The sequence below is a fragment of the Peromyscus eremicus genome, chromosome 1, assembly GCF_949786415.1.
Source record: "Peromyscus eremicus chromosome 1, PerEre_H2_v1, whole genome shotgun sequence".
Taxonomy (NCBI): Eukaryota; Metazoa; Chordata; class Mammalia; order Rodentia; family Cricetidae; genus Peromyscus; species Peromyscus eremicus.
In genome coordinates this window covers 134320111-134345964 of record NC_081416.1, presented here as the reverse complement: position 1 = coordinate 134345964, position 25854 = coordinate 134320111, and the positions used below count along the sequence as shown (strand labels likewise).

Here is a 25854-nt window from a genome sequence, read left to right as displayed (position 1 = left end):
ACACGCACACATGTACATACACAAACACAGCCTGCTGAGTCTGCTTAGTATTAGTCCTATGTGTATGGTATCAGGGCTGACCACTTGATATTGGATAACCCAAACTATGGGGCTTACTCCTGGGGAAGATTATTTCTCCTGCTCTCAGCATTGAATATAGGTTGGGTGGGTGGGTGTTATTTGGGCCTCATCTACACTAGAATTACAGCTCCAATTCCAAGTGTGATTCTTGAACGCAATTTGCCATAAGATTTTATTTTATCATCCAAAGCAATCTTTTTCTTAAGTAGAGAATTTAATCCATTTAGTTTACTTTAATTAACTCATATCTATACCTATACTGTGTATAGTATATACACTATAGCTGTATAAAAATACAAATACTGTACATTGCACATTTTATTCATCAACTTTTTTGTTTGTTTTCATTTTTCTTCTCTGACTGATCAGATTTTTCTGTTTAAAAGGTCTCTGTTCCACTTTTACTCATCTGTCATTTCCATTCTCCTTTTAAAGCCCGTGTCTAGGTTTTCTTTCTGAAAACTTAGGAGCATGCTGTCTCGCCCTGAGAACTGTGTCACATGCTCCTGACCCCTCCTACTGCCGTGCCCCAATCACGTTGGTGCTCTTTTGATTGCCTGTGTTTATTTAGGCAGAAGTCAGCTTCTCTACTTGTTCACATTTAAAATCACATAGCTACCACAGTTACCCCATAAGATCGTAAGGAAGCTGAATCCCACCCACTACAATGCCGTCGTGCATCGCTCAGGATTTGGTTGATGCTGGTGAGAACAGACCTGCACTACCAGTTATGTGACAGTGCTGCACATCATCTAGTGTATTAACGTGCTGATAATAAATAATGATAATAAATAATTGATGTCAGTGTGAGTGTCATTGAGGATGTGTTTACATATTTCCTATACTCTGCTTTTCACTGTTATTTTAGTGTGAACTTCTGACAAAACGATTGACTGTAAAAGAGTCTGCCAGGTTCTACTGGCTGCGACCTCAGCATTTACCTTGCCTCTCAGTGGCATAAAGAGGCCACATTGAAAGTCTGGCCTGGGCCGCACAGGTCTGTGGGAGGCCACTGTGTGAAGTCACACAGGGACGTATTTCTCAGAAGGTATCTGTCCATTAAGAGACACGTGGCTACATTCATTTGCTTCTTTCAAAAAGAACGTTTCCTCAAAAACGGCCTTCAAATCTTGTATTTGCAGAGAACGTCTTAAACCTTAAGTGCCTGAAAAGGTTTGCATGACCTACTAAAATTTTGTTAGTGGAACAACGCTCGCTAGTTCTCATTCATTCCCATGAATTCTTCATAAACTTCCTCGGCTGTCTTCTTGAAGCTCCTCTTCTTGGCTTCCAAGACACGCTTGCCCTGGCACTCTGACCTGCTTCTTTTTCCTGTGCGTTTATTGGGTCAGCACTTGCATTTCCAAATTATTTCTTAGTGTTATTAGTATTTCACAGTATCCTCTGTATTTCTCTGGACATGTTTGCTAGGCTCATTTATAAATTCAGCCCATTCAGCCTGATTCCTGTGACATAAGTACTTCGTTTACTTTCTTATATGTGCCTGCCTTCCTCAGATGTTTCCTCAGTTTCCCTGTGAGCACCTAATACTATAATTATCAGCACCTCAGACCAAAATATATTAGGCTAAAAGCAAGCAGTGTGGGCTCTAGCTGGTGCTCTAGCTGAGTGTGAAAGGGCCGCAAGGTGACCAGCCTTGAGATTTTATCTTTGTGGTTGACTCGTAATAGTTGTACATAGTCATAGGGTGCTGTGGATATTTAAACATATGTGAACAGTGTGTAATAACCCTCTGAGGGCTAGCACATCTATCATCCCAGTTATTGTTTCTGCTAAAGACATTCAAAACGGTTTCTTCTGGCAACTTGGAAAGGTAAGTAAATTATGAACTGTGGTCACTGCTATGCTATGAAATATTAGGATTTATTCCCCATATCCAGCTGCAGTTTTGTAGCCAATCACTGATCTCAGTTTCTGCTCTCGCTCCCACCCCAGCTCTTTGCTCACACTCCCGCTGTAGCTCTGCATCATCACTTGATTTTGCTTCTGCCCGTCAGCTCAGTCTGTGGAACCTGCCTGGCTTATTTCACTTAACGTAGGTTCCTTAGGCTCATCCATGTTGTCATAAATGACACAGTTTCATTGTTTTTATTAGTAAACACTATTCCCTTCCATATATGTGCTCATTTTTTCATTCTGCTAGCAGATGCTTGTGTTGGTTCTGTTTCTTCACTGTTGTGAGTAACGCTGTAGAGCATGCAGGAGAGCAGATACCTCACACAGATTCTCTCTTCTTTGGATGTACGTCCAGTATTAGGATTACTGTACTGGGCTTTCAATATTTTAGCACTTCCCCGTCCCTACAGTTGGCTATCACCTCAGGGAAACTTCCAGAACCACCGTTATAGAAATGGTTTGTTTATAAAGAACCTATCATGGCCATTGTCTAGGTATTGGCATGTTGGAGAAAGGAGGGGAGGCAGTGCCTGTTGGTATGGGAGCACTTGGCTAATGCTCTCAAGGATTTGAGCTGAGTGCAGGGAGCAGTGGGGACATCTCCCAGTGACAGACAACCCAGCCCTCCCATTCCATCTCTCTTATTCCAGGTGGCCTCTGTGGCTTCATTTCTTTCTATTTTTTTCTTTTTTGCCTTTCCTCAAAATATAAGATAACCTAATCATATTGTGTCAGAATGAAATTGAAGTGAATTGAAGCCATTCATTCTGAAATATGCAGCCTCTATACTTTTCTGTTCATTTGAATGGGGAAAATATATGAGGTCGTCAAGGTAAACCTCTGCTTGCCAGTCAGTTTTGACAAAATTGCATTAGTCCATTTCTCGCCACTAATGTACAAATGAGGCTATGTAAGAATTCTTGCTCTGAGGAAGACAGTGGCTGCAGTTTTCCATGCAGCAGGGATGCTCCCCTGAAATGAGATGAGCAACCTTGGGGCTCATGTGCATGTACTCAGGATTTTGCCACAGGGTTTTGATCATAGTCACACTCAGACACCAAGGGTCCCCCTTCCCTGAGCCAAATAAGAGGACTCTGCTGTGAGAAGTCCCATGCCACAAACACTGACTCTGCAGTGACTATTCCTACTTCATATGCTCCAGAATTGTTGTTTAGGGACAGTGCACACCTATAATCTCTGTACTTGGAGGCTGAGACAGGAGGGTATTAAATTCAAAGCCAGCCTTGGTGCTATACAAAATAGACTTCTAGTTTACATTGATGTTGCCCATTAAACAGTAGGGTTTTTTTTAAGTATGTTTTACTGCAACAAGAGAACAAATGCATTCTCTTCAGATCCCCTAAGTTCTAACAGGGTAACAGGCCATACTTTAGAGACCTCTTCCCCTGCATTTCTCATTCTTTGAGCAGAAAGCCCACAAAGAATAAAATAGAGTAGGCCACCACACCAGAGAGTGCTGGAGCAAAAGAACATGCAGGTGGCCAGGAAGCATGCATGGCCTCCATCCGTGTGTCCCCAGGATGCCCACATGGGAAATATTCATCTGAGAAGGAAGAATAAGGTAGTCCATGTCTGAAAGCCTGGGCCACAGCAGAGCAGCCTGAGAAGGATGCTCCTTGCTTTAAATCTGTCAATGCATGAAGACAAAGATGGTCTCCTAGGTTCCACTCACTGCCGAGACAGGAAGGCTCCAAGGAGTGGAGCAAGAGCAAGCCCTGCTGCTCCTGTCAGGGCACTGGCGGCACTCTTCTCTGTGGTTTCATGGCTCGGCTGAAGCAGGGCCACACACCAGGTTTACTCCAGCAGCAGGCAAGCCTGCAAGGTAGAAGAGTCTTGGAAGATAGAAATGCTGATGTGGGAAGGATATGAGTGTGTGTGCATGAATGTGGCAAGCATACGTGTTCCTATATGTGTATAGTATAGTGGGCACATAGCTGTGCCTGTGTGTGTAGTGTGTCCTGTGTGCTCATGTTACATACTTGCTGTGTAAATACTAATAGTGTATGTAGTGTATACATATACATCCATGTTCATATGTATATAACATGTACATAGTGTATAGTACATGTGCATGAGTGTATGTTTGGGGATATTTGTAGCATCTAGTACATTTTTACACCTGTGTATGTGTGTATGTATGCATTTATATGTGCATGTATATGTCAACTATATGATGTGTGCCTGTGTATATGTGTATGGAAATAAATGTATTGTCTAAAAGTGTCATGTTGGGGTTGTAGAGATGGCTCAGCAGTTAAGAGCACTTGTTGCTCCTGTAGAGGATCCAGGTTTGATTCCCAGCACACACATGGTGGTTCACAACCATCCGTACTCCAGCTTCAGGGAATCCAATGCACTCTTCTGGCTTCCTCAGTCGCCAGACATACACATAGTACACATACGTACATTCAAAGAAAACACACATAAAATAAAATGAATAAATCTAATTTAAAACTTAAAAAATAATAGAAGTGTCATGTGTATGTATTATAGACATACTTATTGATAGTTCTGTATACTGTGTGTGCAAATGTGTGCAGTGCGTGTATTTACATGTAGGTGTGTGTTTGTACTGTACAATATATACATACATTTGCATCTATCTATATGGGCATGTTTGTATATATGTGCATTTATAATGTATACATAAGTGTATTACATGTGTGTATGTGGGGGAATATGTGTGTTGTATGTTCATAGTGTATGGGTATGTATTTATTTATATCTGCATTACTAATATGTGTTAGGTGTGCTGTGTGTGAGTGTTCAAGCATGGCTGCATTCACTCTCAGAGCCACATTGACAGTGATGTGGTCCCTGTGGCTGTCCTTTCTTCTCATCAGCAGAGAAGCGCCTTTCCCGGGGGATTTCCCACGCCAGCTCAGCCATCGTCTCCCTGGCCCGATCCCACGTGGCAAGTGAATGTAACAATGAGCAGTTCCCACTGGAGATGCCCATCTACACCTTCCAGCTGCCGGACCTGAGCGTGTACAGCGAGGACTTCAGGAGCTTCATCGAACGGGACCTGATCGAGCAGGCCACCATGGTAGCTCTGGAGCAGGCAGGTAAGTATCTACTGCCCACAGCTCCTGTTCCTCCGCACTCACCCAACCCCTATGCCACAGCCTGGCCACCTCTTTCCTCGGTGAGCAGGAGGAAGACCAAGGTTCTTGGGATCTGCCATCAGAATTCTCCATTTGTACCAACCCTGCTCTAGAGAGTATTGTCCTCTGTCACCGAGCAGTGGCTTTGTTTGGGGCCAGTGAGCAGGTGTGCTGGGACCTCCCAGGTCATTTCCCTTCTTCCTGAATCCCAGACTTTCCCTAGATATAAGCACCGTGATGCTTGGCCTTGGTCTGCCCCCGTCCCTCATCCCCATGGGAGCTGAAGGGGTAGTTAGTATGATTGAGTTAGAAGAGAAGCAGGAGGCCTGCCACTTCCTATGCACATGGGCAAGTCCTGTACCCAGAACTTCAGCTTCTTCTCTGCAAAGCTGACCGCCCTGGTGGCCATGAGGAACTCTGAGGAAACAGACAGGTGTCACTCTTCACACCTTCCCCAGTCTCTCTGGGAGGAAACACAGAAGTGACTTGAGCCTCCTGTGTCTAGCATTGCCTCATGACCCTACAATGCCAGGGAGGACGCCAAATGTGTCCTCTTAAACCTTTCGACTGATACAACGATTGACTCGAAGCAGATGTCTGGACAGGTGTAGGTTCTTCCTGAGACAAGGCAACACCTTTTCAGCATCATCCCTTGCATTATAAATAACTGCAAAATTGAAGTCAAAGGGCTTCTCAGATATCTATGGGAAAGAGTGTGTTCTTCCCAAGCACCTCCCAAGGGGCTTCACTACCAGCATGCCCTAAGGGCATGTCCCCAGCAGTGGTTCCCGCTGCCCCCAATAGAAGTGGAACAGAAGGCCTTCTGATTCTGACTTGGCATTCAGCCAGCCCTTCCCATGAGGCCTGGCTGTTGGAGGGACTCCTAGGTAACCTGTTCCAACAGAGATGGGATGGAAGCCCCATAGATCTGACATCTTAGCAGACAGCAGAGACATGCAACATGCTGTTAGGAAGTGGAACTCAGCTCTTGACCAAGACACAATAAGCATTGCCATACATCTGTGTTTCATCTAGAGGGTGGACATGGATAATAAAGATGCTAGCATGAAAGAAGTCTAATGAGATGGTAGGATTCCATAAAGGGAATGTTTGCTAAGCAATGTGCAGAGGTTAAGGACACCAACGGATAATGCCGTGCCTGTAAATAGCCCAACAAGGCCATTGCTACCTTTGTGCCTTGCAAAGAAGGGAAGGATGAGCAATTGTGTGGAGAGATAATGACTTTGGGGAGAGAACATGTTGGAGAAATAGACTCTAACCACATTCTTCCTTCACCATGCAAATTGGCCAGGGCATCACATTAGCAGAAAGACAGTAGATGGGTGATTGTTGACACCTCTGTTCAGCTCGCCCTGGGTGCAGAGCTGTGGGCACAAGAGTAGCATCTGGGTCTTTGAGGCAAAGACAAGTCACACATGGGGTCCATATCTCGTCCATTTTGGCCTGCTCACACCTAGGAGTGGTTTCATATCAAGGTTTGTCAGAATAATTCAGGGGTCATTCTCATCCACATGCTCTAGGTGAGGAGTACAAGACACATGTAGATGAAGGAATGGATGGAGGCTGGTGAGGCCTTGCTTGTGCTGGGAAGCCTTGTGGTCAAGACTTGTGAGGCTTCCCCAGTGGGTGTGCTTGGCTTTAGAACAGGGCCATGTCACTATACTGGAGGTAGTGTTGTAACTGAGAACAGATTGTTACCTCGGCTGCTACACAGCCCTCAGAAACACCTAACAGGCTCGGCAGACCACTCTTCCTTGTCTTGGCACCATTGACTGAGCCACAAACAAAGCAATCCAGGGAACTGGGGGTAACCGACACCACCTGCAGAAGCTGCCAGCCTAACGTGCCCAGACGACTAGTCAGGCAAGGCCATTTAAACAAAAGATGCACTCTTCACAGAAGAAGGAGCAAGTTGGTGTGGGCTCATAAAGAAAGAAGCTTAGAACGTTGAATGCAGAAGCAGCTGAGAGTCCTATGGAGTTCGGTGACAATGGCTGCAGTCACCCACACGCATGGCACCATTTGAAGCCCAGTGTCTTGTCAAAGGTTAATGGGCCATCTGCTGTCCTGGCTTTCTTCCTGCAGCAGCATCATGCCCAGCAAAGCCTTTTCTTCCTGTGATTGTCTTTCCTATATTTTCCCCATGTACAGTAGACCTTCTTACCCACAGCTTCACCTACCAAGGCTTTAGTTACTGATGAACAGTCAAGACCTGAAAATCCCATAAACACTTCATCAGTTTTAAATACCATCTATTACAATGTATTATTATCATCATTCTATTTTACAGCAATTATCACTGATCTCTTACTGTGCCTAATCAATAAATTAAATTTTGTCATATAACAAAAGCTAGAGTTCAGGACTATCTGAAGCTTGGGTACTAACCAGAGTGTCAGGCATGTGCTGTAGTCTTAGGACATGTACCCCCACTAATAGAGACTACTGTATCATGTGTTAATATCAGTCATTTACATTTTACTGTAAGGGCCACATTTCAAAAGCGTTTGACTTTATTTCAACCATCTAGCATTAGGAAATACCTCAAAAGGTTTAAAAGAAATAAAAAAGTACCAACTTACAGGGTTATGGTGTCAAATGCATGAAGAATCACTGTTTAAATTGTGTCCTGAGAGAATAAAAAGAGATGGCAACAGAGATCCAGGCAACTGCCCCTGGTCTCCACTAGCCAGAGCCCTTGGGGAAGCCCCCAGCTGCAGTTCAGAAAGTGTTCACTGAGAATCTGAAGATTGGGCTCTGTGCAGGACTCATCACACCTCAGGCATCTCTCACTGCAAACAGGGTGTGTTTGTGGCATTGGCAAAGCAAGGTAGTCCCTGAGCTAGTGCAGAATGCCAGCCTGCCAACTATCTGACTTCCCTGAACTTCTCCCCTCTGCCCTTACCCATTTCTAGGGCTCTTTCTGAGTCCCAATTGTCCCCTAGCCCCAACACCTCTTCGTGAGGAATCCAACTGCAGCTCCTGCATTTTTGGTTTTTACTGTCCCTACCCATGAGGAAGATTAAACTGTACCTTAAAACAGCTACCTGAGAAAGCCTCCCAGTGTTGCTGGGTGGAGGTAAATTCCTCTGTCTGGTAACTAGTGCTTAGCGTAGTGAAGAACATTCTATTTATGTGCAACATTATTTGCTGACTAGATGCTATAGATATAAGAATGTCGCTTGTCTAATGGGCCAAAGTGCTAGTGTTGGGCAGGAATTGTGAGGCCTTGGTGAAGATGTCTCTACCTACCCCCATGGCTATCTAGTAACCCATAGCTCATATGGTCCAGAAAATTAATAGCAAAAACAAAAGACCTCTGTTCAGTTAGCTTTGCAATGGTCTAGCTGGCCCATCCCAGGACTTGCCTACCCTTTCTCAGAGCCCTGTGTGATGTGCCTTCTGAGGCATGAGGGCAACCCCCTCTGGTCTCTGAGGGCTTTATATGGGTGGATAGCAGCTTTGAACTCCCACAGGTGCCACAAGCTAGGGGACCAGTCCTCCCCAACCTTTCAATTTGGGGACTACAAACAAATTCCAGCCCATGACAGTCTTGGTGCGGTGTCTTCAGCAGCTACAAGTGGACCTCTGAGAAAGGAAGGGAAATGCTTTACATTCTTTAGTAACTACCTTGCCATTGAGAACTCAAGGTTACATTCATTGCTCCACTGGGTGACCGACCCTTCCTGCATTCACACGTAAGAAGACTCAGAGGTAAGGGGTTTGGGAAGGCACACCCCTCATCTGAGAGATGACTTCCACAAGAACAAGATGTCATAGGGCTCTTGATATGTTTGTAGGCCAAAGGGCAGAGTCATAACTGTATAAACATGGTTTCCCTAGACACAGGAGATTAGAATAGAAAGAACAGAAACATTCAAAATGCCTCCAAGGGAGGATGACAGGGCTGGAGGGGGTCTGCTGAGAACATCTAAGATGTGGAGGAGGCACTCAGGCTTTGGAGTCAACCTGCCCTGGCTCACATCATAGGTGGGCTGGCAGAGCCTGGTGAAGTCACTCGGCCTGCTGGTACCTTCCATCTGAGCATCAGATGAGTAGTAGATGTCAAATGAGGACAGAGTCACCCCAGTGACTCCTGTATATGCTACTACAAAACCCTGTCCCAGGTTAGAGGCTGCTTCCACAAACCAAGCAGATGAAAGTCTTTACCATGAGATGGTTAGATTCCAGTATGGAAGAGAAATAAAGAACCAGCACATACATAGTGAGGGCTGCTATAGAGATGCCGAGGAGCAAGATAAGGGGACACAAGGTAGGAGGAGAAGTCTGGTGCAAACAGAGGAAGGAGGGAGCTTAGGGAGCAGTGGAGAATACAAGACATGGCTCTTTGTTGCTGGAGTTATCTCCAGTCCCGCCCAGGCCTGCAGCCACTCAGACCCAAATAAACACACAGACACTTATATTATTTAAACTGTTTGGCCTAATGGCTCAGGCTTCTTGATATCCAGTTCTTATATCTTAAATCCATTTCTATTAATCTATAAATTGCCACGTGATTTGTGGCTTACCAGTACTTTTACATCTTGCTTCCTCTGTGTCTGGCTGGTGACTGCTGACTCTGCCTTCCTGTTCCTAGAATTCTCTTCTCTGCTTATCCCACCTATACTATACTTCCTGCCTGGCTACTGGCCAACCAGCGTTCAATTTATCAATCAATCAGAGCAACACATTCACAGCATCCCCAGCAGCTCTTCCTGGCAGATGGTGCATAGTATCACAGGCCAGGCTTAGTTAAACAAGCAACAGGAGCTACTTGAACAGGTGCAGCAAAGGCCGAAAGAGTGGAGGAGAAAGTCAAATGGATGAGATTCGGGGCCTAGGGAAGCATTTATGTTCCTGGTCTTAACTGTTAGTAGGATATAGAGCCTTGAGAAGGTTTGGGGCAGGAAAGTAGCAGATTTTGATTAGCATCTAATGGATTCTGAGTGTCTGCCAAGAATGGACATTGGAATTGTAAAGGGGAGAGTCAGGAGGAACGGGAAAGAAGTAGTTGCTCTAGTGGTGAGAAGTAAGAAGATAGTAAAAGAGGATATGAAACAAAACAAACCAATGTGTGTTTTTAATGTGACCTCCAGGCCTTAATGAGGGAAACTATGGATATGGAACTATGATAGCAGAATCAAGTATGCCCCACAGTTGCCTCAATTTGTGGATAAGCGAGGTGCCATGCTGGGAATAGGATAGTTAAGAGTCTGTGCTGTCAGGCAAAACCTGAGATTCCTGCAAAGTTGCTGGTCAGCCAAATGTGTGACTGTGGGATTCAGGAGAGGTCTAGGCTAAGAGAATCAGTGTGGGAGCTTATGGTGTATGGTGACATGTGTGGGGTGGGATAATCTCAGGGGATCCTCCTATGGAGCCCTTGCCACAGTTCTCTGTAGCATGAGGATTCTGCATGATTCTGATGCAAGGGCAGAAGAGGCCCAGTCTCCAGCTGGGGTACTCTGCCACTGAGAGCCTAGGAATGGGAGAAGAATCCAGCCGAGGAGATGGAGAATTCACAGGCTAATAAACAGAAAGCCAGTGGCCGGCAGTAGCCCAAAGTAACAGGGAAGAAGGTGTGCCAAACAGGGAGTGCCCATGGCGCCCAGTGTGCCAACTCTGAACTTCCATTGCTTTTACATCCTTGTAAGTGAACTTTGTTTTACTGTGATGGCAAACCTGGTTTAATCAACTTAACTGAGTTAACGGTTTATGTGGACTTACCCTGTGGAATATTTCAGTCCATGGTCATGGGAACCTTGTCTTAGTTACTTTTCCCATTGTTGTGACTAAGCATCCTAAAAGAGGCAACTTAAAGGGAAAGCGGTTTATTTTCGGCGCACATTTCTAAGGTACAGTCTATCACAGTGGGGACGTCATTGCTGTGGGATGTTCTGTATGGCAAATGTGTTGCTCTGATTGGTTGGTAAATAAAACACTGATTGGCCAGTAGTCATGCAGGAGGAAGTATAGGCGGGACAAGGAGGAGAATAAAGCTGGGAAGTGGAAGGCTGAGTCAGAGACACTGCCAGCCGCCACCATGACAAACAGCTTGTGAAGATGCCGGTAAGCCACGAGCCACGAGGCAAGGTATAGATTAATGGAAATGGATTAATTTAAGCTATAAGAACAGTTAGCAAGAAGCCTGCCACGGCCATACAGTTTGTAACCAATATAAGTCTCTGTGTTTACTTGGTTGGGTCTGAGCTGCTGTGGGACTGGCAGGTGAGAGAGATTTGTCCTGACTGTGGGTGGGCCAGGCAGGAAAACTCTAGCTACACGTCATGGTGGTAGAACCTCCAGGTAGCAGGTCAAATCGCATCCACACTCAGGAATCAGAGAGATGATGCTTCTGTTCAGCTAGCTTTCCTTTTATGCAGTCCAGGACCCAAGGCCACTTTTAGGGCCATCTTACCTCCTCAATTAACAGAGTCAATTAGTCCCCAGAGACTAACCTAATCTGAATAATTTCTCTCAAATACTCCTCAGTGCTACTCTCATGGGCAATTTCTGATCCTGTCGAGTTGGCAGTCAACCCTAATCATCACAACCCGCCCTTTATCAACTCGATACCCAAAGCTAATACCTTTAAGTCATTACCTTACACACCTTGTCTCCATAATCCCATGATCATTTTATAACAGTAGATAATGCAAATACATTCAGTCCAACTTTAAAAATTCTCGGTCTCTAAGAATTCCAGCAGGTTTTAAAGTTGAGAACCCTGACTCACCTGAGACTTAAGGCAGGATATAGAGAGGAATGGGGATGTAGAAAGGAATGATCAGACCAAAGCAAGACCAAAACACCACAAGAAAAACACCACACCCCACAGCTGTGGGACTCATGATGGACTCATCTGAATTCCAAAGGCTTGAATAGTACCACCCTTGCAGCTCCACTTCCTGTAACATACATAGCCTTTCTCTTAGGCTGCCTGTACTCCATGCCTGAGTCTTTCATCAGAAGATGGTCCATGTTCCTGGAGTCTCTAGCACCCTGGGCTTTTCACTGGTCTTAGACTCACCTCCATAGCTTTGTGCAATGGCCTTTCAGGACCTACTTGTGAGGACTCCAACTCTTCTACACATGGCCTTCCCTCACCTTCCCTCAGAAACTGGACCTAGGCTGCATAGCCCCTCAGTCTTGCATCTTTCATGCCTGCAAAACCAGTGCTGTGAGGACAATGTTGCCAAGTTGTCCAGCTTGGACTACAGCTGTATCAGCTTGTGTGCTCTGACTCTGGGGAACACTTGTGGGGCCAGGGACCCCTTCAGGGTTTCAATCTCTGTTTCAGTTTGGGCTCTCTTCTTTTGAATAAATGTGTACTTTCACAAGCCTTTGATGGAGGAGGTCTTGCTCTCGGGACGCCTTGCCTCTTGTCCCAGCACAAAGCACCAGGTTTCTCTTTGACAAGTACAGCCTCCTCTGCAGCACATGCCTTGACAGCACAATTTAATTTCTTCAAGCTCTTTTCCTTCTCAAAAGACGACACACATCTGTGTCTTTATGCCTGACTTCATCGTTTTCACTGTGGCTAGATGTGTGTAATAAAAAGTCACTGCGACACAACTCCAAGGCACTCCTGTCTTGAAATTTCCTCTGCCAAACAAATTAATCTGTGATCTTTAAATTCAAGAGCAGAATGAAGCCAGGTTCTTGGTCAAAATAGCTCATTAATGACCTGCAGCCCAGTTCCAGGTAGAGCTCTTTTGTTTTGTCTCTGAAACCTCATGAGCCCGCCTCTACTGACCATTTCTTTCAGAATTCTTCCAAGCTCCTGCCAGAATGGCCCAGTAAGCCCTGCTTATAGTGTTCAAGGGCTTGGCCTACAATTCCAAACCCTTCCATATTCCACTCACCAACAAGGTCCATAGACCTAAGAACCACGATATGGTCAGGTTTACCAAAGCAATGACCTCAGTTCTCAGTACCAATCTTCTTGCTTAGTTACTTGTCCATTGCTGTGAAAAAATATGTATCATGATAAAAGTGACCCGAGAAGGAAGGGATTTTTTCTGGTAGAGATGTCATGGTAGCAGGAACTTGAAGCAGCTGGTCACATGACATCCATAGTCAAGAAACATAGAGGAGATGATTCCATGGTTAACTATTTCCCATAAGGGTTCTCTCAAGCATTATAATTGTTCATTTAGTAAACATTTATTGAGAACCTATTGTGTGCCAGATGGTACTATTGATATCCAAGACTAACAGACAAAGGAACACAAGGTCATTAGCCTACATAGAAACTCGCAGGGACATAAGAAAGGCAGACATGGAGCAAAGCATTGTGGTCACAGAAGTACATTGAAGGAACAGAGATGTCCAGAGAGGGGGTTATAAGAGGCCCTGGGCTGCAGTGTGCTCCAGTGGTATCATGAGGAATTACAGGGACTCATGACAAGAATTCCCCTGGCTTTGGCATAAAGGATTGTCTCCTTTCATTTTCTTCCATAAAGTGCCTTGGTGGGTGATAAGCAAAATGGTGCCTTCCTTTAAACTGTGTGGTAATTACCTGTTACAAATTTCAGGTTAATCGGTCCTGATATCGTACATGAATTTGAGGTATGTTGCTCATAATTATCAGAACAAATGACTGACAGCTCCACAGTACATGATCTCACCAACCTTTGATAGTGTTCTTTTGTCACTGTAGTCTTTCAGGGACTCAGGGGCTGAAATTAGCCCCAGTGCCAGCTCTTAGGCCCTTTCCCTTTTCTCAAGTAAGTTATGTGAGGAGACATGAATGGGAACAATAAATCATGGACCTTTGGGGAAGCTCTCTAATTCCACTCCTTACATGAAGATTTCCATTCCCGGGGTTTCAGCCAGATGCTAGACTCACAGTGGGCCATTTTCAGTCCCCTGGAAGCTGAAAAGTTATGGTATTTACCATAACTGGCTCATTTTCCCAGTAAGATGCACCTGATTTACAGCCCCAACCATTGGGCCAACTGGGTAAGAGTTTGATTGCTGGAAGTCAGCTTAAGTCAGCCCACTAGTCAAGGCATGGTCAGCTGCTCTGGCTGGCTATGCCACCTCTCAGCCCTCTCCTAGATGTGGCTTTAGCAGTATCAAAGGCCACAGTATTCTTTGCACAGCAAGCAGGAGATGTCTTTTGCCCTTATGAGTTCTGGTGCTTCTCCATGCATAGCTGCCCTTAGCTTCAAGGACACAGACAAGCATCCTAGACATTCTAGAATAGGAATGGGAAGTGAATTGGCATAATTCCTGTTTGAATGTCCTTTTGCGAAAGAACACTGTATCGATTTCTATTAGTACATAAAAACAAATTACTCCCATGTTTAGCAGTCTGAAAAGATAAGCTTATCATCTCATAGTTTCTGGGGGTCAGAAGTCTGGTACATTTTAGCTGGGCCTGAGAGTCCTTTAATCTCTTCAGGCTGAAGTCTTGAGGTCAGGTGGCTGTGTCCTCATCTGTAGCTCTGTCTAGAAAAGATATTTAAGCTTGTAAACACAACTCTGCTTCTATTGGGTGACTTCTGTACATGCTGTTGTCTGGGGAAACTGGATAAAAGGCCTCAAGTCTGGGATTCTTGGGGAACACAGGGGGCAGATAGGCCTTTGGTAGGAGAGTTGTTTATGCTACAGAAAGACACCATGTTGGGGGCTCTGAGGAGAAGTTAGGTCAGCAGGGCAGAGTAGGGGGGGGGTCCCTTTTCTTCAGTTTCAGAAGAATGGAAAGGTTCTATGCCACATGGTTGATGAGTAGTCTTTAGTGCATGGATGTAGTCAGTTTGTCTCTGATTTCAAAACAGAAGGGAGTGAAAGGAGTTCTCACATTTCAAGAAAGGAACACATGACCTTGAGGATGTAGGGGGATGGGGGAAAGGGACTTATTTATTTAATGTACATCCGTCATGCAGGATATGTCACCAGTAACCCCTGATAACTTGGAGTCTGGAGGCCTGGTGAGTATACACAGAGTCAGCTATGAAGGAAGAGACACACAGATGCAGATGGGCAGGTCTGGTCTGGGTTCTAACACTGAACTTGTAGAGACTGCCTGAGAGGCCTAGGTGTATAATAAGTACCCTGTGCACTAATCCCCTGCCAGCATTGGTGACACAGCAGACAAGGCATCTCATGAAGCAAACTTGTCACTTGCAGATATACATACAGTGAGGGACAGCAAGCCCAGGATTCATGGTAAGGTGGTCAGTCCCTCAGGGACTGTGGCAGATACAGTCTCACATGGTCTCAAGAGCTAAGGGACTCTAGAATCTGCCTTCTGTGGGTTTAATAAAGTGCTGAAGTATATTTGCTATAGAATAACACAGCCAGAGCTGTTCTTACCACATCCTTCCTTATCTCGGGATGCTGCCTTCTAGAACATTCTAGAGTTGTTGAGAATTAGAAGTGAGAACTGGTTTTATCAAAGGCCACCCGGAAGACTGTCCTGTGCTGGTCCTTGCCATCTAGCCCTTTTCAAACTAGATAGACAGACACATAGACACAGATATGCATACTCCCTGCTTACTGTGCAAGGCCAGCCAGAGACTCCCCGTCTCCCTCTCCCTTGTATGTTCCACCCTTTACTGTCTTGTCCAAATTCCTCTCACTTCTGCTTTATCTGACCATTAAAGCTTCCATAAGGAATTCACCCAGTTAGGTCAAGATAACCCAAGACAACACTTGGATCAACCCAGAATCAAGAACTGACTTCTCCAAAGTCTCTTCATTTGGCCATGGATTATAACCTAATCATGTAGACTAGCAGGAGGCCCTATCTACCCTCAAGGGGAGAGGGTTTTACCAGGTGTACCTGGAGCAGAGATCTTAGGGCTACTTGGGGGTCTGCCTGCCACATATGACATGTTCTTATTTATAGATAACTATTCTGCTGAGCTAAAAATCACGGTGAGATATTAAATCATGTTGGATATATTGGGATCAAAGCAATTTTCCCAGTTTCCTCATTTCCCACTTTTAACCATTCTCCCTGAATTGGTGTATTGCCTTATGTGATGGCTGCAAACAGGGCATATACCTGCTTTCTGTTCTCTTCCTAGTGACTGCAAGCTTCAACTTCCACTGTGCCCTCTGAGGAAACTGGACCCTATTGTGGGCTCTCTTAACAATCAAAGCTGAGGCCATCCGGGGGCAGGGGAGGGGGCGGTAGACACAGTAGAATGTCCTGGGTTGTGTGTGTGTGTGTGTGTGTACTCCTTGTCTTTTTAAGGCTTTTGTCATTGAGAGATGTTGGATTTTGTCAAAAGGTTTTTCTGCATCTATTGGAGTGATCATGTGATTTCTGTTGTGATATACTACATTTATGGATGTGTGCAAGTTGAACCCTGTGTCTCTAGAATGACACCAACTTGACCACAGTACATGATCTTTTTTTTTTTTGAGACAGGGTTTCTCTGTGTAGTTTTGGTGCCTGTCCTGGATCTCAATCTGTAGACCAGGCTGGCCTCGAACTCACAGAGATCCACCTGGCTCTGTCTCCTGAGTGCTGGGATTAAATGAGTGCACCACCACTGCCCGGCACATGATCTTTTTTATATGTTCTTGAATTCAGTTTGCAAGTTCTTTATTGAGAAATTCTGCATCTGAGTTCATCAAGAGGTTTGTCTATAATTTTCTTTCTGTTTTTGTTGTTTCTTCATGTCCTTTTGGTGTCAGGGTAACACTGTCTTCATTAAGAGTTTGGTTGACCATGCTCCAGTGCGTGGCCACACACCCAAGAGTATATGGGCAGCACAGATCGGCTTCCATGGATTTGTTTGTGTTGTATTTGTTTTTAACGGGTACACAAAGTTGGGTATGTAATGAAGTAGGGGTGGGTTTTGGAGGAGTGGGTGAATATGAGAAAAATACATTATATGAAATTCTCAAAGAATTCATAAGACATTTTAAAAATCAAAACATAAAAGGTGTTGGCTGTGTTTCTTACTTTTTATATGACATAGTTCAAGAAACACATGTTAGTTCTTTAAAGATCTGATGGAATTCAACAATGCATCCTTCAAAACATCCAAGATGTTTTTTAGTTGGGAGATTTTTGTATTTACATTTTCTATTTTTTGAGAATGTCATATGTGAGTAATATATTTGTGTCATTCTCACCTCTCACTCTCCACCTTCCAATTCTTCCTGCCCCCCACACTCCCTCTCAAATTCACATTCTCTTCTTTTTCTTTTTTTAACTTCTTTTTTTTTTTTTCTTTTTTTTTTTTTTTTTCGAGACAGGGTTTCTCTGTGTAGTTTTGCGCCTTTCCTGGAACTCACTTGGTAGTCCAGGCTGGCCTCGAACTCACAGAGATCCACCTGGCTCTGCCTCCCGAGTGCTGGGATTAAAGGCGTGCGCCACCACCGCCTGGCTTTTAACTTCTTTTATTCTTTGTGTCTTTCACATCATGTATCTCCATCCCATTCATTTCCCTGTCCCTCCATACCCACCTTCTGCCCTTGCAACCTCCCCCCCAAAAAAAAATAAAATTTAAGAGAAAAGAAAAAGAAGAAAGGAAAAAAATGAAAAGGAAAAATCAATCTCATCATGGAAGCTGTAATGTGACACAGCCACTCAGTAAACCCTTTTATCCATATATCTTTACTTGCAGGTGTTCATTGCAAAGAGTCATTGGTCTGGTTTGAAGCCTCTGGTCTCTGCCACACCATCGACGTTGGGCCCTCACTGAAACTCCTCTTGGTTATCCTGCTCTTGCCCTGTGTTGTGGAAACCCTGCAGCTTTAAGTCTGCAGAACTGGTCCCTTCACATGCTCCAGCAGATCATGGATGGAGTGGATGATGGGGGTGGGCCAACTTATAACCCTGTGCCTGGGTAGTTGCAGGTTGGTCAGCCCACCAACTCATCTTTTTAAATGATTGTTAAATACACACACACACACACACACACACACACACACACACACACATAAAACCTACTGCGTGTCACTCATACGTATATGTGTTTAGGTCCTAAAGGGACCCGCACACAGTCGAGACTCCCTCCCAGATCCCTGACTAGACACAAACCACACTCAAACACCTATTTTCACAGAGAGATCCCAAAATGCCCCCAATGCCAGTATTTTCTCCCTCCTCCCTGCCCCACCTGATCCCTCCTGTTCCCAGCCACATCAGCCCCAAGTCCACCTGTGAAATCTGTTCTATTTCCTGTTCCCAGGGAGATATTTGTGTCCCCCTCCTCAAGCCCTCCTTGTTACTTAGCCTCTCCGGGTCTTTGGACTGTAGCATAGGCCCTCTACACATATTATAGCTGAGTAGCTTGCTGTTCTTGTGGGATTCCTATCAGAGGGAGTGGGGGCTGTCTCGGACTCTTTCTTCTGCTTGTGACACGCTCTTCCTCCTGTTCCCTCATCTAGCCTTGATGTGATGTGTCAGGTCTTACTGTAGCTTGCTATGCCGTGTTTGGTTATGTCCCTGGGAGGCCTGCTCTTTTCTAGAGGAGAGAAGAGGTGGAGGTAGAGGCTGGGGGGAGGGGAGGGAGGGGAAACTGTGGTTGGGAAGTAATATATGAGAGAAGAATTTCTTTAAAATGTGGATGATTTCTGACTCAGGCAGAAAACAGCAGCTAATGACCTTTCAGGCATAATTTTTAAGAGGAAAAAAGGGAAGGTCTGTGTTAGAATGGGCTAGGATGCGGTGGCATAATCTAATGGGGCATGTTAATTAAGTGAACCAAAGTGGGCTTCTGATTGCTCGACTTCAATACTTTGATAGCCGGACCTGGGTAGTCAGCCTCAGGAATGAATCTGGCATAAGAAAGAGTTTAAATAAGGGAATAGACCTTGGTGGCTAGATTTAGGGATGTAATCTATGGTTTACAAGGGAGAGGGAAGGGGGAAGGGCAAGGCCTGCCAACGCCATGTTTGCCAAGCCTGGGCCAGCTAGAGCCCTTCAGGGCTGACCACTTGGGATTGTACCTCACCAACAAGTGAGTGAAGCTCTCACTGCTCATCAAAGAAGCTTCTTTTTGCAACATATAGAGACTATTACAAAGATCCATAAAATGTAAAAAAACAAGTGGCGATGGGGTGCCCAGCTCCTATTGATACATCCACAGTCTAACCCTTACACCTGTGACTCTGGAAAAATCAGAGGCAGGAGGAAAGATTATAAGAGATAGAGGCCTGGGATGCCTGATGCTAGATAGCATCTTCTACCTATGACAGGGAGGCAGAACCCGTGAAATATCAACAAAATGGCCACATAAGTAAGATTTGCATAATGACACCACCAGTTGACATGCCAATGTGACCGGGAAAAATTTTCAAGGTTCCACCCCTAGATGAAGAGTGGCGGCAATCAGCAGCTGCTGGGAGAGGGAGAGGTAGTGGGGGGGGGGGCAGTAAATCATCGCTTCTATCTCAGCACTTGGTACAGAGCGGTTAAAGCTGCGTGTCCCTTCTTTGATTTCGGTAGGTCACATGCATCTAGAAAGTCCTCCCTCTCATTTCAGTTTTCCAATTTAGTGGATTACACGTTTTCAGATATCCTGCTTTCCTGAATATCAATATTTGCTGCAATATCTTCCTTTTCATTTCTAATTTTATTAATTGGGTTTTTTCTCTTGCCTTTGGTTGATTTGATTAAGATTTTTGTCTATCTTGTTTATCTTTCAAAGAACCTACTCTGTTTCTCTTTTTTTGTTGTTGTTGAAACAGTTTTTAACTTTAAACATGTTTTTGATCATATTCTTCCCCTCCCCCAAGTCCTTCCAGATCTTCTTCCCTCCCTATGCACCCAACTTTAAGTTATTTCTCAAAGAACAAACAAAAACCCAATACAACAACAAACCCCCTAAAAAACAAGAAAACAAGATGAAATATCACAAAGCATGCACACACACACACACACACACACACACACACACACACACACACACAAAAATGTGGAGTTCATTATATATTGGTCACCTACTCCTGAACACGAGGCCTGTCCTGGAGTGGTTGGTATACCCAGTGTCACTCCATTGGAGAAAACTGATTTTCCCTCTCCAAGCAGGTATAAATGACAGTTATGTTGTTAACTTTTACCCTAGTGACTAGATTTTCATTCATTCATTCATTTTTTTAAACATAACTAAATAAAATATAATAAAATAAAACAAAAACTATCACATTGAAGTTTGACAAGACAAGCCAACAGAGGGAAAAGAGAATAAGAGCAGACACAAGAATCAAAGACTGACTCACTTACACACTCAGGAATCCCGTGCAAATATTCAGCTGAAAGCTGTAATATACATGCAGAGGACCTGGTGCAGACCTGTGTAAGCTCTGTGTGTGCTGCTTCGGTGGCTGTGGGTTCATATGAGCTTTGCTCATGTTGATTCAGAGGGCCTTGTTCTCCTGGTGTCCGCCGTCCCCTCTGACTCTTACACACTTCCTGCCTCCTCTTCCACCAGGTTCCCTGAGCAACCTGGGAAGTGATTTGATGGAGACATCCCATTTAGGGCTGAGTGTTCCAAGGTCTCTCACTCTATATAATGTATGTGGGTCTCTGTATTTTCTCCCATCTGCAGGAGGAAGCTTCTCTGATGATGGCTGGGCAAGGCACTAAGCTCTGAGTATAGCAGATTATCATTAGGAGTCATTGTATCCCTACATATTTTTTTCTTTTTTTTTTTTTAACTAGTATTGTTTGGTTTTATCCTAGGCCCCTGAGCTGTCTAGTCTCAGGTTCCTGGTCACTCGAGCAGTGTCAGGTATGGATTCCATCTCATGGAGGGGGCCTTGAGTCAAGTCAGTTATCAGTTGGTTACAGCCACAAGCTCTGTGTCAGAACTGCAGGTAGTACACGATTGTAGATAAAAGGTTTGTGGCTGGTTTGGTGTTTACTTTCCTCTTTTGGTAGCATGCAGAGCACAGTCATGTGTCATAGACAGTAGAACATGGGGGTGAAGGCTCTAGGGAGGCACCAGCTGTACATCTCCATGTTCAATGAGTCTGTCTTCAGCAACGGGCCTTGCTGTCAGTTTGTGGAAAGCAACCTATAGTCTTGGCAACAGCCTAGGTTGTTTGGGGATTCCCATGGGACTCCTTTGCCAACAACTGAATTAGATATAACCCAATCCCCTATACTGGAAACTTTGTTTGGTGACAAGAGATGGCAAGTTGGGACTGATTCTATCTCCTTCATTATTTGGCAATTTCATCTAGATCACCTTCATGTGTGTATCTATTTTAAAAAGTTTCTACTGTATTAGGCTTCCATATTACCCCTCAAATGTCCTTTAATTTTAGCTATCTCTCCCCATATCTCCTCTCAGAAACCTCTCACCCCTCCCCCTTCCCATTTGATGCTCCCATTCCAGAAACCCCCATCTATATCTACATATTATATTTCCCTTTCCTAATGAGATCTGTTCCCTCTAGTCCCTTACTCTATACTTACACTCTGCTTTGGGGGTGGCTGTTTGCTGTTTTTTATTGAGGGTTTTTTTGTTTGTTTGTTTGTTTGTTTGTTTTTGGCTTTTGGTTTGTTTTGGTTTTGTGTTTGTTTGTCTGTTTATTTGTTTGTTTGTTTGTTTGTTTGTTTTGAGACAGGGTCTCTGTATGTAGCCCTGAGTGTCCTAGAACTCACTTATGTAGACCATGCTGGGCTCCAACTCACAGAGATCCACCAAACTCTGTCTCTCAAGTGCTGGGATCAAACGAGTATGCCATCATGTCTCAAGTCAACTCTTGATTCTTTGTTTTATTTTGCTCACTTCAGTTTCATTAATTTTCGTCCTAATCTTCATTATTTCTCTTCATTTGTTGATTTTGGGTTTGCTTGTTACTGTTTCCAAGGCCCTAAGGTGCATCATTAAGTTATTTAGCTAAGATCTCTCTGGCTCTGTTAATGTAGGCTCTTGTAGCTATAAACTGCTTTCATTGAAAGGAGTGGATCAGTTCCTATCATTTGATGATTTTTATAGAGTTTGATGTTTTTCTTTCCTTAATTCACTTCGTGACTATTCTACCATGATTTTTTTTTCTTTTAGTCTCATGGATATGTTTATCTTTCTTTCAGTCTAAAGGATTCTTTCCAGTGTCTTTTGTAGAGCTAGCTTTTAAGTGTCTTAAATTCTTTAGTCTTTTTTCATCATGGAAATTTATTTCTCCTTCAATAATGAAATATAGTTTTTCTGGGTATAGGAGTCTGTGTGGGTAGCTGTTGTCTTTCAGAACCTAGAATACATCTAAGCCCTCATGAATATTTTAGTTTCTCTAAAGAAATTTGCATTCATTATATTGGGCCTGCCTTTGTGAGTTGCTTTCTTGCAAATGTCAATATACTTTCTTTGTTCATTGTATTTAATGGTTTGATTTTAATGTGACATAGAAAGGTCTTTTCTGACCGTGTCTACTTTGATATTCTAAATAACACTAGTATATCTTCTATTACTTTTTTAAATGTTTTCTAAGACTTTAGCAAGAACACTCTTCTCCTTCAATGCCTATAATTTGTACATTTGGTCTTTTCAAAGTGTCCTATAGAGATCAAATGTTGTATTTGTAACTTCTTATTTATTTATTTTTGACATTGACTGAGTATTCCAATTCTGCTTTCTTCTCTTCAAGACCCAATAGTCATTGTATTTCTGAGGCTTTCTGCTGAGATTTTTGTTTGTTTTATTGAATTTTCATTTCCAGTGTTTTAGTTTGCTTTTTCTTCAGTAATCACTTCATTGCATTAAGTCTTTGTATCACGTGTTGACTCCCTCATTTCATTCAACTCTTTGTGTTCCCTTGGAATTCATTCAGAAGTTTACTTGGGTCCTCTTTGGTTTCTTTGAGCATACCTATAATCTTTCTTTTGAACTACTTGGTATTTTGTCAATTTTATTGGAGGTCATTACTGTCAGATTGGTAATTTTTGGAGAAGTCATTGCTACCTTGATTTTTCTTGTTTCAAATGTGGGTTTTTTTAGTTGTTTGTCTGTTAGCTTTTTACATTGAGACTTATGCATCTAGGGTTAGGCCATTGGTTGAATTTTTTATTTAAATTAATTCTGTGTAAGTATTTCCAATGTTCAAGAGGGACCAGACTATAATATACTTGAAGTGTTGTTTCCCTCTGCTAGACTGATGTTCAGGGCACCATAATCAATCCCCTAATCCTCTGAGAACAGAATGCTGTCTATAAATACAATCATTATGAACATATAGTAATATATCAAATCAGGTAAAAAAAAAACCCATATCTTATATATCAATCATTTTAGGAAGTAAAGGACACTGATGGTACTGTGTTATGAATATATTAGTTACTATGGATGAGTGGAAAGATAAACAGAGGAAGACCAAAGATTCCCTTCCCTAGTTTCCAGAAGCCTGTTACACCCCTGTGTGATGTTGGGTTGCAAATGATGGTCACATCCCCAGTCGGCCCTTGGTGTCTTGTTGGAATGTTTTTCTGCCTCTGAGCCTTTCCTTCAGAATACAGAATCACAGATGCTGGTCCTTTCAGTGGAAGATGCTTTACAGTGGAGTCACCAATCCTGGTCACACCTCTAGAAAAAACTTCAGGAATCAAGTTGTGAATGTAGGCCTGGCCCCTGTACACTCCTTTCCAATGTCCAGCACTCTGCTTGGAACCAGTGTGGCTCAGCTGGGTTCCACCTTGTTGGAATTCTGTGCAGCTCTGACAGGAAGTTTCTTCCCCACACTTTAGCAGTGTTATCTGGAAAGGCTTCAGAGTTCTGTCTCTGTGTTTCCCAGGATTGAGGATTTGCAGCAGATCTTGGACCACTGATGCAGCAGGGGTCTCCTTAAGATGGGGTTCCACAGCTGTTCCAGTCCAGTGCTGAGTGCTGAGAGGAGAGCTTGCCCAGCATACCCTTCTGCTACTGGTACCGATGCACACCTTTTGTCTGGGTCCTCCTCTTTTTTCTGTGCCCTACTGAAATCATAGCGCAGATTTTCTGCGCCTGTCTGTCGTTAGCCACTGTTCTCACCATGTGCTCTTGGTGCAACCTCTCGCTGAGAGCGGGGAGCCTCTCCAACCGAGCCAGTCTCTCCTGACAGGACCCTGGAGTTTCTCGCCTGCTCTGTAAAATGGCCTATTTCACTTTGCCCTTGAAACTAGAGACATTCAGATATCACTCATATCTTCAGATAGCTTTTCCCAGTTTATTTGTCATTTTATTTATTACTTGAGGTTTTTTTTTTTTTTTCATTTTAAGCATTTCTTTTGCCTGGTTTCTCTTTTCCCATTTTTCTTTTACTGAAAATAGGTGGGTTTTTTTTCCATACAATATATTCTTTTTTAACTTTTATTGATTCTTTGCAGATTTCGCATTATGCATTCTGATCCTACAATCTCCTCCCTGCAACCTCCCCCCAAAACAAAACAAAATTTCAAAGAAAAAAACAAAACAAAAAAGGGGGAGAATCTCATTGTGGAAGCTGTAGTGTGGCCTGGTAAGTCACACAGTTTACCCTTTAGCCCATTTGTCTTCACTTGCAAGTGTTCATTGCCATGAGTCATTGGTCTGGGTCAAGGCCTCTGGCCTCTGCTACACCACCAATAATGAGCCCTCACTGGGGCTCCTCTTGGATATCCTGTTGTCCTGTGTCATGGAGATCCTGCAGTTTGGGATCTGTCCTGCAGTTTGGGTTCGTCCCCTTCATATGCTCCAACAGTTCATAGATGAGGTGGGCCAACTGGTTCTGGACCTGGGTGGTAGCTGGGTTGGTCAACCTGCAAGCTCTCCCCCCTCACCACCCCTGGGGCAAGCTCTCCAGCACTGCCTCTGCCAGCCCACCCAACACACCCTACAGCAAGGAACGGGGCCAGTTCTCCTGCTCTCAGGTCCTCAGGTCTGGCTCACCCACACTCACACCACCAGGGACAGTTCCGCTGTCTTGCCTAGGTGAGGTGCAGGGTCCTCTCTCCCCAGATTGCTGTAGGGGACATACAAGGGAGGGAGGGGACAGCTGTCCTACTCTCATGCCTTCAGGGATGGCTCATCTGTGCCCCAGACAACAGGGTTAGATCTAGTATACCGCCCTGGCAGGGTTCAGAGTCCCCTCTCCGGTGTGCTGCAGCTGGTGAGAGGCAGGGCTAGTTCTTCCACTCTCGTGGCTCTAGGGCCAGCTCTCTCACCTGCCTGTTGCAGGTAGCAAGGGAGGGCATGGCATCCTTCCCTCACTCATGCCATCACATGGCAGATGAGGAGGGTTAGCTCTCCTACTGTCATGCCCTTAGGGTCAGCTCTAGTGTACTGCACAGGTGGGATGCACACCCATGGTGGGGCCATCTTTCCTGAGTGGAAGGAGGTGGGAGCAGCCCTCCTGCTGCAGTATTCAGCAATGGGCGGGGCCAGCTATCCCAGGACCAATGAGGGGCAGGGCTAGCTCAGCACAGCCCTTGGATTTTAACATGCATGATTCCTATGACCCCTTCTGGTAACATGGGCCATGGACATCAACACAGACCCTAGCTGCAGTAGGACTACAGACCCAGACCTGGCCCTCAGCAGCAGCTGGCCTGGATGTCACCATGCCCCCTGTGGCAGCACAGACTACCCATATTCATATGACCCTGGCAGCAGCATAGCCCTAGGACACTAACATGGTCTCAAGTGGCTGATCAAACCACAGGCATCTCCACGGCCCTCAGTGGTACCAGGAGCCACAAATATCAACTCACACCCTGGCTACTATAGGGCCACGGCCACGGACCCAGACATGGCCCTTGGCAGCAGCCCTTGCTCAGACAACACCA

General features: G+C 44.4%; 1 protein-coding gene across 1 annotated transcript in view; it reads left to right on the top strand.

Moving 5' to 3' along the window:
• Otud7a (OTU deubiquitinase 7A) overlaps positions 1 to 25854 on the top strand; it is a 322225-nt gene that overhangs the window by 246299 nt on the left and 50072 nt on the right. The window contains exon 6 of the mRNA XM_059273496.1: positions 4863 to 5084. Coding sequence (XP_059129479.1) covers positions 4863 to 5084 — 222 coding nt within the window. The remainder of the gene's footprint in view (positions 1 to 4862; positions 5085 to 25854) is intronic.